Source organism: Eretmochelys imbricata, chromosome 10 (assembly GCF_965152235.1).
Source record: "Eretmochelys imbricata isolate rEreImb1 chromosome 10, rEreImb1.hap1, whole genome shotgun sequence".
NCBI lineage: Eukaryota > Metazoa > Chordata > Testudines > Cheloniidae > Eretmochelys > Eretmochelys imbricata.
Genome location: NC_135581.1, coordinates 46,082,290 through 46,094,757, shown reverse-complemented (window position 1 = coordinate 46,094,757; position 12,468 = coordinate 46,082,290). Strand labels below are relative to the sequence as shown.

The 12,468-nt window shown below is 56.4% G+C and overlaps 1 protein-coding gene across 2 annotated transcripts in view; it reads left to right on the top strand.

Annotated features, from left to right (window-relative positions):
• LOC144271576 (mucosa-associated lymphoid tissue lymphoma translocation protein 1-like) overlaps positions 1-11,790 on the top strand; it is a 68,717-nt gene extending 56,927 nt beyond the window's left edge. For both annotated transcript variants that reach the window (XM_077828985.1, XM_077828984.1), the window contains exon 15: positions 10,232-11,790. In XM_077828985.1, coding sequence (XP_077685111.1) covers positions 10,232-10,594 — 363 coding nt within the window. In that variant the 3' untranslated portion in view covers positions 10,595-11,790. The remainder of the gene's footprint in view (positions 1-10,231) is intronic.
• The last annotated feature ends 678 nt before the right edge of the window (positions 11,791-12,468 follow it).

The following is a 12,468-nucleotide window of genomic DNA, read 5'->3' as shown; positions in this document are numbered from 1 at the left end:
TCTGTCACACCTCAGCACTCTGTCACACACATCCCTCCTCTACCTAAGAGTGGGTTTGCGGGTTTTTTGCACCTTTCCCTCCTTGTAGGAGGTTCTTGCCTCTATACATTCCCATTTGCCCCAGGTTGGTCTTGTAGGATCCCTTTTCTGGGTCATTCCATCCTCCACCTGCAAAAATTGCTCCCATAATTCAGTCTTAGCCCACAGAGCTTCACACCTACAGGTCCACTCTCCTTATCTTCTTCCTTCTTGTCTCCGGGTTGTCCCCCTTTCTCTTCCTTCTCTAAGGCCTCTGGTTCTCCCAGTCCCACGAACTGGCCCCTGGGTTCCTCCCCTCACCCTTTCTGCCATGCAGTGACCTGGGACTGTCCAACTCTTGGGCTGTTCTTCTCCCCTGAACCTAGTTCTACCTTTTCCTTTTTCTCCCTCTTTTCTGCTGGAGCAGTTCAATTTTCACCTTGGCTTGTATCGTTCTGCCTAGGGTGTTCTGATTCTGTTAACTCAGGCCGTTCCTCATTTGCTCCTTTTTCTAGCATGTGGGGCCATGGCCACTCGCTTTCTTTCTATAGGGGAAAGGGCTCAGTCCGTACCCTCTATAGCCAGATGGGGTAGCCTCTCCATTACTCCCACCTGCTTCCATCTGCATTTCCCCTTTACCGCTAGGGATACCTCTGCCATTGGGCATGTTCTTCTCCCCTTGAATGCATGTTAACTCTCCCTTCTCCCTTGGGAGCCTCCAGTGGGGCTTCACTAAATCCCCCCAGATCAATGAGCATCCTGAGGCAGTGTCCACAATCCCCCTTATTCCCATCTTTATAGGGATGATAGGCGTTTTCCTTTTCCTTCCCCCCGGCAGTCCCAGTCCATCCACAGAACTCTGGGAACCTGCATTGCATCCTGGGGCAGTCCCGCTTAATATGTCCTGACCTTCCACATTGTTAGCATACTAGTTCCCGATTCCCTGAAAGAGTTCCTTTTGCTTCCTCACTTTTCTTCTTGGGGCTTTTCAGTTCCCACTCCCACCCCCAGCCCCCTTGGCTCCAGACCCATAAGTCGCTGGACCACTCTTTTGGGAAAATTGGTTTCTGCAAACTCTTTGGAGAGTTAAATTGTGACCTCTAGGATGCTGGGCTGGTGCTGCCTCACCCAGATTCTGGTATTCTCTGGGAGGCTCAGGAGAAATTGGTCCAGTACTACCAGATCTGTAATTTCCCCCACAGATCCAATACCTGGCTTCAGCCAGTGGGCCGCCCAGGCTGTCAGCTTTTGTGCATATGCCCTGGATCCTACCCCTCTAGTGGCCCAAAATTTCTGCTGGTATTTTTCAACAGACAGCTCTACCCAGTCTAAAATGGTGGCCTTCATAACATCTTAGTTCTGGGCCTGTTCCTTATTCAGGGCCGGTAAGCCACAGAGTTTTCCCAGTGAGCTAGAGTGCCACCTGGAGGGCCCAAATTTCTTTACCCCATCTGGCGCCTGTGGCTACCCTCTCAAATGTTACCAGGAATGAGTCAAGATCATCAGTTGGGCCTGCTTTGCATAAAGTCACTCCCGGTGTATGACTCCCAGTCTCTGCACTAGGACTCACTAACTTCTGTAACAACTGACTAATTCCTGGAGGCTTTTCTGCTGCTTCGCTTGCCACACCAGCAGGGATTGACGTTCAAATCGGTGGGATTGCTGGAATGTCTGCATAGTGTTTTGCAGCTCTTTCTGCTCCTCAGCCAACCACGGCAGAGTCTGCTGTGTCTGGATGCTGAGCCTTCACACCAACTCCCCCTGACAAATTTTCAGTCACCCCTGCAGGGGAATCCATATCCCAGACAAACCCACACTTGTAATGGGGCGTAGATCCCCCCAGTCCTTGATCACTGCAGAAACTGCTCACAGTCTCTTCTTTTAGTGTCTACTCCATGTAATTTATTCAAGTCCCCTCCACCAACACCTATACAGGGCAATGCCACAATTCTAATACCTATGACCCTAGAACAATCAACCTCTGTTCATCAGGGCCCTGGGAGGAAAAGAGATCTCTCTTCCTTGGGATTACCTTCAATCTGCGTACAGCTAGCTCTGTCCTCTCCTTTTTCCCTGCTAACCTTGTCTTTTATCAAGCTAGTCAGCTGATGGGCCAATTAGTCCCTTAACTCACCCTGCTTCCCCGTCTCATTAGTTAATTCCTCCCTATTTCCTCAATCGACCATCGCTGGAGAAACTAAGTGCAGGTACAGTGATCAGAGTGCTGGCCCATCTATTAGACCTCAGCACTTTGTCACAAGCTCCTTATAAACTGCGATCAAATCACCTCTTACCCTTGCTTGAAAACCCTTCCAGTTGGTCAACATCTGTTTTAAGTGTGGATACCAGAACTGGACACAATATTGCAATAATGGTCTTGCTAATGCCTTATACAGATGTACTACCATTCCCCCACTCCTCTTCAGTGATCTAGTTATACATCCAAGGACTCTATATGCTCTCTCAGCCACAGCATTTCACTTTTGTTTATCAATTGTTTATCTGTCATAACTCCTAAGTCCTCTTCAGAGTCGCTGTTTTCCAGGATACAGTCGCCTATTCTGTAAGTGTGCCATACATTCTTTCTTCCTAGACAAATGATCTTATATTTGACTGTATTACATGCATGTTGTTTCATTGCATCCAGTTTACGAAGTGATCCAGATTGCTCTGTGTCAGTGATCTGTTCTTGCTACTTATCACTTCCCCAGTTTGTGTCATCTGCAGACTTACCAGCCATGATTTTATATTTTCTTCCAGATCATTGGTAAAAATATTGAATAGCAATGGGCCAAGAACAGATCCCACTAGAAACACCCTGTGACAGGTTTTGGTTGGTCCTCCGAGCCCCTAGGGGCGATGGAGAGCTATGGTCTCACTGGCAGGCCTCAGCCACACCTTCCAGGAGTTGGGGAATTAGCAGGGAAGGTGTGCCAGCCGGAGTCAGCAGCGCGCCCCTCGGGCAGGGAGCGCCGGCACGAGTCAGCAGCGCGCCCCTCGGGCGGGGAGCGCCGGCACGAGTCAGCAGCGCGCCCCTCGGGCGGGGAGCGCCGGCACGAGTCAGCAGCGCGCCCCTCGGGCGGGGAGCGCCGGCACGAGTCAGCAGCGCGCCCCTCGGGCGGGGAGCGCCGGCACGAGTCAGCAGCGCGCCCCTCGGGCGGGGAGCGCCGGCACGAGTCAGCAGCGCGCCCCTCGGGCGGGGAGCGCCGGCACGAGTCAGCAGCGCGCCCCTCGGGCGGGGAGCGCCGGCACGAGTCAGCAGCGCGCCCCTCGGGCGGGGAGCGCCGGCACGAGTCAGCAGCGCGCCCCTCGGGCGGGGAGCGCCGGCACGAGTCAGCAGCGCGCCCCTCGGGCGGGGGAGCGCCGGCACGAGTCAGCAGCGCGCCCCTCGGGCGGGGGAGCGCCGGCACGAGTCAGCAGCGCGCCCCTCGGGCGGGGGAGCGCCGGCACGAGTCAGCAGCGCGCCCCTCGGGCGGGGGAGCGCCGGCACGAGTCAGCAGCGCGCCCCTCGGGCGGGGGAGCGCCGGCACGAGTCAGCAGCGCGCCCCTCGGGCGGGGGAGCGCCGGCACGAGTCAGCAGCGCGCCCCTCGGGCGGGGGAGCGCCGGCACGAGTCAGCAGCGCGCCCCTCGGGCGGGGGAGCGCCGGCACGAGTCAGCAGCGCGCCCCTCGGGCGGGGGAGCGCCGGCACGAGTCAGCAGCGCGCCCCTCGGGCGGGGGAGCGCCGGCACGAGTCAGCAGCGCGCCCCTCGGGCGGGGGAGCGCCGGCACGAGTCAGCAGCGCGCCCCTCGGGCAGGTTGGCCGGGGTAGGGGAACACAGGCCCACCCAACTCCACTGCGTTCCAGCCCAGGGCCCTGACAGTGGCGGGAGGCGAAAGTCCCACCGCTGGGTCAGCGGGGCCATCCGCACCCGCTGACCAAACACACCCAGCCCACGGTGCAGTTCAGCCCCTGGGCTACTTCCTACCCAGTCTTTCAGGCGGGTCGCTCCGGTCCCTCCATCTCATCCGGGTATTCCGCCGCGGGCAGCTCCGGTCCCTCCATCTCGTCCGAGTATTCTGCCGCGGGCCACTCCTGCTCCCCCTCTGTATCGGACTCACGCTGGCCCGGGCTGCAGTCAGGCCCCTCCAGGTCCTCTGGGTATTCAGCGGCTGGCAGTCCTGGTTGCCACAGGCCTTCCTCCCGGTCAGGCTCCTCCTTGCCCAGGGCTTCGCCTGGGTCAGCAGCAGGACTGTGAGGGAGCAACCTGTGTCTGTCTCCTTCCCTGGTGCTCTCCTCACTGGGCAGAGGGCCCCGCCCTTTGTACTTCCTGTCCCACCCTTCCCCTTCCAGGGATTGGCGGAAGCTTGGTCTGGCCCCGCCCACTCAGGCTGAGAGGGTGGCTCTTTACCCTCTGGTTCGGAGGAGAGCCACCCTGGCTCCCTACATACCCCACCCCTCAAATCCAGCTCCCAATCTTCGGAGCTGGCGTTCTCACCTTCTCCAAGGTGGGACAGGAAATCCGCATTGGCGTTGTCTCGTCCCGCCCGATGGTGAATCGTGAAGGCATAGGGCTGCAGAGCGATATACCATCGCATCAGCCTGGCATTATTGTCCTTCATCTTATTAAGCCACTTCAGGGGTGCGTGGTCCGTAACCAGTATAAAGGGGGCCCCGAGGAAGTAGTAGCGGAGAGCATCGACTGCCCACTTAACGGCTAGGGCCTCTTTCTCCACGATGGAGTAGTTCCGTTCTCTGGGGAACAGCTTCCGACTGAGGTAAACAATCGGGTGTTCCTCCCCATCCACCTCCTGCGAGAGGACCGCCCCAAGCCCAACGCCTGAGGCATCTGTCTGGACAATAAAGTCACGATGAAAGTCAGGGCTGAAGAGTATTGGATCGCTACACAGCCGTTCTTTGATAGTTCGAAAGGCCGTCTCGCACTCGTTGGACCAATGCACCCGGCGGGGACTGTCCTTGGTCAAGAGCTCCGTTAGCGGGGCCGTAATGCTTGCGAAGTGGGGTACAAACCGCCGATAATAACCAGCTAAGCCCAAAAATTGACATACTTGCCTCTTCGTGGTCGGCACTGGACATTCCTGGAGTGCTTGGACCTTCCCGATGAGGGGGCGGACCTGTCCCCGGCCCAAGGTGTACCCCAGGTAAGTGGTTTCCTCCCGCCTGATTCGGCATTTTTTCGAGTTGGCCGTAAGCCCGGCTGCGCGGAGGTCCCAGAGGACTGCCACTACTTGGTTAAGATGTTCCTCCCAGTTATTGCCATAGATGACCACATCATCCAGGTAGGCCGCCGCGTATTTCGTGTGTGGTTGCAACACCTGGTCCATCAAACGCTGGAAGGTTGCCGGGGCCCCATGTAGGCCGAAAGGCATCCGGGTGAAATGGTATAACCCTGAAGGGGTGGCAAACGCGGTCTTCTCCTTGGACCTGGGATCCAGGGGGATCTGCCAGTACCCTTTGGTGAGATCTAAAGTGGTGATATAACAGGCCTCCCCGAGCCGGTCGAGGAGCTCATCGACGCGGGGCATCGGATAGGCGTCAAATTTTGAGATGGCCTTTACCCTCCGGAAGTCAATGCAAAACCGCCGGCTCCCATCGGGCTTCAGTACGAGGACGATGGGGCTCCGCCACTCACTCTGGGAAGGCTCAATAACACCCAGCTCCAACATCGCCTGGACTTCCTCCTCTACGGCCTCCCGCATTCGCCTTAGCAATGGCTGGGTTGTCTCTCGGACCACCACCCCGGGTTCCGTCTGGATCACATGGTAGGTGAGCGTAGTCCGCCTGGGTTTCGTGGTGAACGTCTTGGGGAATGCCCTCACTAAGCAGAGTGCCTGTTCTCGCTGCTCGACGGTGAGTGTCTCTGCTAGCTGGGGTTCACCATTATCCGACTCCTCGGGTGGTTGGGGCCCCAGTTCCGGTTCGGGGGGATAGGGGGCCACTAGGAGCCCTTCCCGGTCCTGCCAAGGTTTTAAGAGGTTTACATGATAAATCTGCTTTTCCTTACGGTGACCAGATTGCCGAATCTCATAGGTTACCGGCCCTACCTGGCGGAGGACCTCATACGGACCCTGCCAGCGGGCAAAAAGCTTTGATTCCTCCGAGGGGAGCAGGCGGAGTACTCGGTCCCCTGGCCCGAATGATCGAGCCTGGGCGCCCCAATTGTAGTGCTGCTCCTGGGATCTTTGGGCGGTGTTTAAATTCTCCCTCGCGAGCTCGCCCGCCCACACCAGCCGCCCCTGCAGTTGTAAGACATATTGCAAGAGACCCTGTCTGGCGGACGGGTTGTGTTCCCAAGTCTCCCTCAAGAGGTCCAACACCCCGCGGGGTCGCCGCCTATAGAGGAGCTCGAACAGGGAGAACTTCGTGGACGCCTGTGGGACTTCTCGAATCGCCAGTAGTAAAGGAGAGAGCAGCTGGTCCCACTGGTGGAGGTCCTGGGTGGGGAAATGCCGCAACATTCCCTTCAGGGTCCGGTTAAACCGCTCGACCAATCCGTCAGTCTGGGGATGGTAGACCGAGGTCTGCAATTTCTTAATCCCCAATAGGGCGCATACCTGGCGGAACAACTTAGACATGAAGTTGGTCCCTTGATCAGTGAGTATCTCCCGTGGGAGGCCCACCCTTGCAAAGATCTTCACGCGCTCCGCAGCGATAGTGCAGGCGGTGATACTTTTTAAGGGGATGGCCTCCGGGAAGCGGGTGGCGTAGTCCATCAGGACGAGGATGTATTGATGGCCCGCCTTGCTTTTTGGGAAAGGCCCGACCAGGTCCATTGCTACCCACTCAAATGGCACACCTACGACTGGTAACGGGACCAGGGGGGCCTTCCGACCCCGGCCGGGGCTGCATGTTGGCAGTCCGGGCACGACGCACAATACTCCTTCACCTCACAGTGGACGCCGGGCCAGAAGAACCTGGCCAGGACCCTGGCCGCAGTTTTTTCCTGCCCTAAATGGCCAGCCGCCGGGATGTCATGGGCCAGCTTCAGGACAGCCCGACGATGGATGCGGGGGACCATGAGTTGGGTCCGGACCTCTTGGGTCTGGGGGTTTCGGTCAAGGCGGTAGAGCCGCTCGTGGTTGAGTTCAAACCTGGGCCATTGGGTGGTGCGCTGCACCTCCACGACCTCACCATCCACCCGGGCCAGCTGCTCATAGGCAAACCGGAGTATAGGATCCTCCCTTTGATCTCGGCTAAAGTCCACCAGGTCAGGAGGGGGACCCGCCATTTCCAGGCCATCCTGCCCGGGGGCGGGGCCTGGTTCAGCTCCAGGGTCGGAGCTCGAGTCAAGTCCTGTCTTCTTCTCAGGCGGGGCTCCCTTGAACGCCTCTTTGGTGGGTAGGGATTGGAGCACCTCGACGAAGTCTGGCCAGTCATGGCCCAGGATCACTGGATAGGCGAGGGATGCCGCCGCCACATTCATTAACTGAGTTACTCTGTGCACCGTGATGGGGACCCGCACCGTGGGGTACGATTTTACGTCTCCGTGGATGCACTGAATCCGTACTTCCCTGACGGTCCGCTTGGTGTCCAAGAAGAGCGCCTGGCGGACAAGGGTCAGCCCATAGCCCGAATCGACTAGACCCACCACGGGGACCCCGGCGACTTCCATGGGAGCTGTCAGTTTGGCCACGGAGGGCAGATGGGCCCGTCACTCCCCGGCGCACACCAGGCCAAAGTTGTAGTCCATTGCAGGACAGCCCTGTTGCAGATGCCCATACTCGCCACATCGGAAACAAGGTCCTACCTCTGGGCGCGCCGGCCACATGGGGGCACCAGTGGGGCCACAGAGTGGGCTGGGGCCTGGTGGTCAGGTTAAGCGTCCAGGGCCGGAGAGTGGTGTTGACTCGGGCTGTCGGGAAAACTCAGCCCTGCCGCCTTCTGGTCGTCCGGTATGGTGGGGTGCGTTGGTTTGGGAGGTGCGCCCCCTCCGTTCAAGTTTCTGTGCATTGAGTCCAGGGTTTGGGGGGCAGGCAGCCGGTCCTATCGGGGACTCAGCCTCGAGAAAGTCCTCCATAAGCACGACGGCCGTGCTCAGACTTTGTGGCCGGTGCCGTAACACCCAAGCCCTCCCCTGGGGTGGGAGGATGTGCACGAATTGTTCAAGGATGACCTGTTCCGTCACCTCAGCTGCGGTTCGACGCTCAGGTTGGAGCCATTGGGTACCCGCGTCCTTCAGTTCCTGGGCCACCGCCTGGGGTCTGGCGCCCGGTGGGTAGACCTTTTCCCGAAACCATTGCCGAAAGGTTTCTGCGGTAATGTTGAAGGCATCCAAGATAGTTGCTTTCACTCGAGCATAAATGCGGGCCTCATCATCTTGGAGCCCACGGTAAGCCTTCTGGGCTAGCCCCGTCAGATATGGGGCGAGGAGTGTCGCCCATTGGTCAGGCGCCCAACCAGCCACTGAGGCAACCCGCTCGAAGGTCACTAGGTAGGCTTCCGGGTCATCCTCAGGCCCCATCTTGGCCAGACGGATTGGTGGGGCGGGAGGGGTCGGGGTGGCTGCCCGCTCCGGTTGAGCACCACCCTGGCCCGGCCACAGGGTTGCAAGCTGCTGGAAGCACTGGGTTTGTTGTTCCTGGTGCTGGGCCCCCAGGGTTTGAAGCAACTGCTGCTGGTGGGCCCCCAGCTGCTGCACGAGTTGGTGCTGCTGCTGTTGCTGGCTCTCAGCGAGGAACTTGATAAGCCTTTCCATCTCCATCTTTCCAGTAGGGGAGCTTCAGAGGCGCCCTCGCACTAACCCCTTTCGGCAGGGGTTGGGACCTATGCCCGCATTCTCCACCACTTGTGACAGGTTTCGGTCGGTCCTCCAAGCCCCTAGGGGCGATGGAGAGCTATGGTCTAACTGGCAGGCCTCAGCCACACCTTCCGGGCGTTGGGGAATTAGCAGGGAAGGTGTGCCGGCCGGAGTCAGTAGCGCCCCCTTCGGGCAGGGGAGTGCCGGCACGAGTCAGCAGCGTGCCTCTCGGGCAGGTTGGCCGGGGTAGGGGAACAAAGGCCCACCCAACTCCACTGCGTTCCAACCCAGGGCCCTGACAGTGGCGGGAGGCAAAAGTCCCGCCGCTGGGTCAGCGGGGCCATCCGCGCCCGCTGACCAAACACACCCAGCCCACGGTGCAGTTCGGCCCCTGGGCTACTTCCTACCCGGTCTCTCAGGCGGGTCGCTCCGGTCCCTCCATCTCATCCGGGTATTCCGCCGCGGGCAGCTCCGGTCCCTCCATCTCGTCCGAGTATTCCGCCGCGGGCCACGCCCGCTCCCCCTCTGTATCGGACTCACGCTGGCCCGGGCTGCGGTCAGGTCCCTCCAGGTCCTCTGGGTATTCAGCAGCTGGCAGTCCTGGTTGCCACAGGCCTTCCTCCCGTTCAGGCTCCTCCTTGCCCAGGGCTTCGCCTGGGTCAGCAGCAGGATCGCAAGGGAGCAGCCTGTGTCTGTCTCCCTCCCTGGTGCTCTCCTCACTGGGCAGAGGGCCCCGCCCTTTGTACTTCCTGTCCCACCCTTCCCCTTCCGGGGATTGGCGGAAGCTTGGTCTGGCCCCGCCCACTCAGGCTGAGAGGGTGGCTCTTTACCCTCTGGTTCGGAGGGGAGCCACCCTGGCTCCCTACACACCCCTATTTGTTGACAGTTCCCCATTAACAACTACATTTTGAGGTCAGTCAGCTTTTAATCCCCAGAATGTGCCGAACTGAATTCATTTTGAGCCCTAATGCCAGACCTGCCTTCCCTGGTGCCTTCCCTGGGCCTAAACCTATGGCCAAGATGACTGATTCAAAACAACAACATTGCAACACTTTTATAAGAAATCGCAATCCTCACCATAAGAGGAGCAGCCTCCCACAGAGCCCCTGGCTCCACTTAGCCAAACTCCTGCGATGTCACCAGTGACAAAGGGTACATCCCAAGCACAGCTTATCCTGTCGCCAAGAGAGCTCATTTCAATGGAAACCAGGAAGTCCAGTAGGTAGACAATGGGCCAGATTCACTGCTGGTGTAAGCAGATGCAATAACACAGTTAGCTAGTCGTGAATGTGTCCCGGTGAAGTTTGTCAGTGACCTGGGTCTCCTGGCCAGAGTTACGTGCTGCAGACAGTGTTTGGGGGCAGTGAGCTCCCAAGAGCACCCAGTCCAGCCTTTGGTCCTTTGGTGGTGGTTGAAGTGAAGCCTGCTTTAGGTTTTCATCTCTGATTTATTCTGAGTCTTCTGCTCTTTCCCCAGACTGATGTGCTGCTGCAGCTGGATTTGCATTACACCCAGCTGGGCACCAAGCAGAGGGCTTGCGAGAGTCTGCAGAAAATCCTCCAGAAATCTCTGCTAGCAAAACTGTTCAGCCCGAAAAGCTCTGCAAACCCATCCAGCATGGCGGGCCAAGAGGCTGCTGCCACCATGTGCCCCAAGGATGCCCCTGCTGTGACTGTAGCCCATGAGGGCCCCACCTCTCTGACAGCAGAGCCCAGACACAGCTGGCAATGTAGCAGCCAGTCAAACATATGCAGCGAGCCGGAGGAAAACGATGAGAGTGACCTGAGCAGCCTCTGCTCAGCACTACAAAGGACTGGCCCAAGGCAGGATTGTCCTTGACGTGGGGTGAGTTCATCTCACTATCAGCAGACTGTATTTCAAGTTACAAACCAGACAACTCCCATAATCTGTATTCTAGTCTGAGCTCTTCTCCAGTCTGGCGTGGATCACAACCAGATGGTCAAGCTGCTGTTGAAAGGGTTTCTCCTCTCATCCCATTAGCAGGGAGTCCTAGTGAGCTTTACCTGATTCACAGGCAAAGCTATAAGCTGTTTAAAACAAGGGCATTCTGCAGATGGGTGATTTTACTGTCCACTAGACAGTGTGACTGACATGAGTCATCACATTCCCGAACAGCAAATGTCATTCATTTACAGCCAGTGTTGGCAACTGAGCTGCTTGGAGAGTCACACTTTAATATACAAATGTCTATATCAAGCACTGACAAAACTGTAAGAAATGGTAAGTGAAGAGACCCAAGGACCTTGCAGGCATGTCTGATACAACCACAGATACAATTAAAAAAGTAAACAGTTCTCTCAACTCTGTATAAATATTACAAAGAATTAACAAATGACAAAAGTAAAATTGTATGACTGTGTAGCTGTGTTCAGTATGTGATGCTGAAATGGTGTTAGGCTTTTCTATCTAATAGGAACATGCAACAAACAATTGTACAATAACGTATATTTGTGTTTCTAAAGGATATATTTGATCTTTGTATTTGGGATTATGTTCATTTTTCTCTAAACCACCTTCTGATATCATTTTGCGAATGCACATAATTTTAATGTATTTTAACATATTTATTACATTGTTTTTCCCCTGGTTCTAACGTGGGTCAGAGTTAAAGGTTTTGTTATATTCTAAATGACAGTGTTTGTGGGATGCGTCTGATGTAGCTGGATGCTTTAACCTAGTGTTCTCTAGTGTCTGAGTGGTTTTGGGCATCTGTGGGTGAGATTCACAAGGGGGATTTAGGCATCTAATTGCCACTACAGGTGCGTAGGTCCAACATTTAGGCACCACTGGCATTCACAAAACTCCTTCTCAGCTACCACCTAACCCTGGGGTGTCCATTGCCAAAGTCCCTGAGGTGCCTACATTTTAGTGGGTGGGCAGGCATACAGAATGTGCTTTCTATTAAATATTCTTTGGAATAAGGGCCTGGCATGTGGGTCTCCCTCTTCCCAGGTGGGTGCTATAGCTACTGGGCTATGAAATCATTCTCACTCTCTGGCCCACTGAATATCTAACTATTCCCCTTTGTGACTGTGACCCTGTGTATTAAGGTGTGGATTTTCTTTCTAGTACTTAGATAACATGACTGCAGCCTTAACTGTAAATTGTCAGTTTTCCTCGTGTGGGAATTGCTTGGTGTTTTCTTTTTGAAGAAATGAAGGACCCTTCCAGTGTAGATTGCATGGCTGTAGCAAATGATTCACCTAGCGGGAAGCTCCCCTGTGCAATGGCTGTCACAGACTGAAGATACCAGTTAAATTTCATGTAAATCCTATTTTGAGGGCTGAAGAGATCCATAGGCCTTGTGCTGCCTCTCTGCAGAAGAATGAGGGGTGGATGTTCAGCTGCTATATAGCTCCACTGAAGTCTGTGTGCTGAGAAGAGAGACAGAAACCAGCCTTTGTGCACTGAGCAGCGGTGGTGAGAGAGGGAGCTCTGCTGAAGCGCACACTCAGAGCATCATGCACAATGCTTGCCACAGTGTACAGTCATGTCTTACCAGGGTGATGGCAGCCACCAAGTCCCCCTCCCCACCCCCCGCCAAGTCTGAACGTGGGCCTTCAAGGGGCTGTCTCCTGCAGCATGTGACAGTGACTTTGTAACGTGTGGATGGCATCCTGGAAAGCAGCTCAGCACATCACAATACCATTGGGTGGGCAGGCATGTCTGTCTATCTGGTGTAGTTCCTTGGG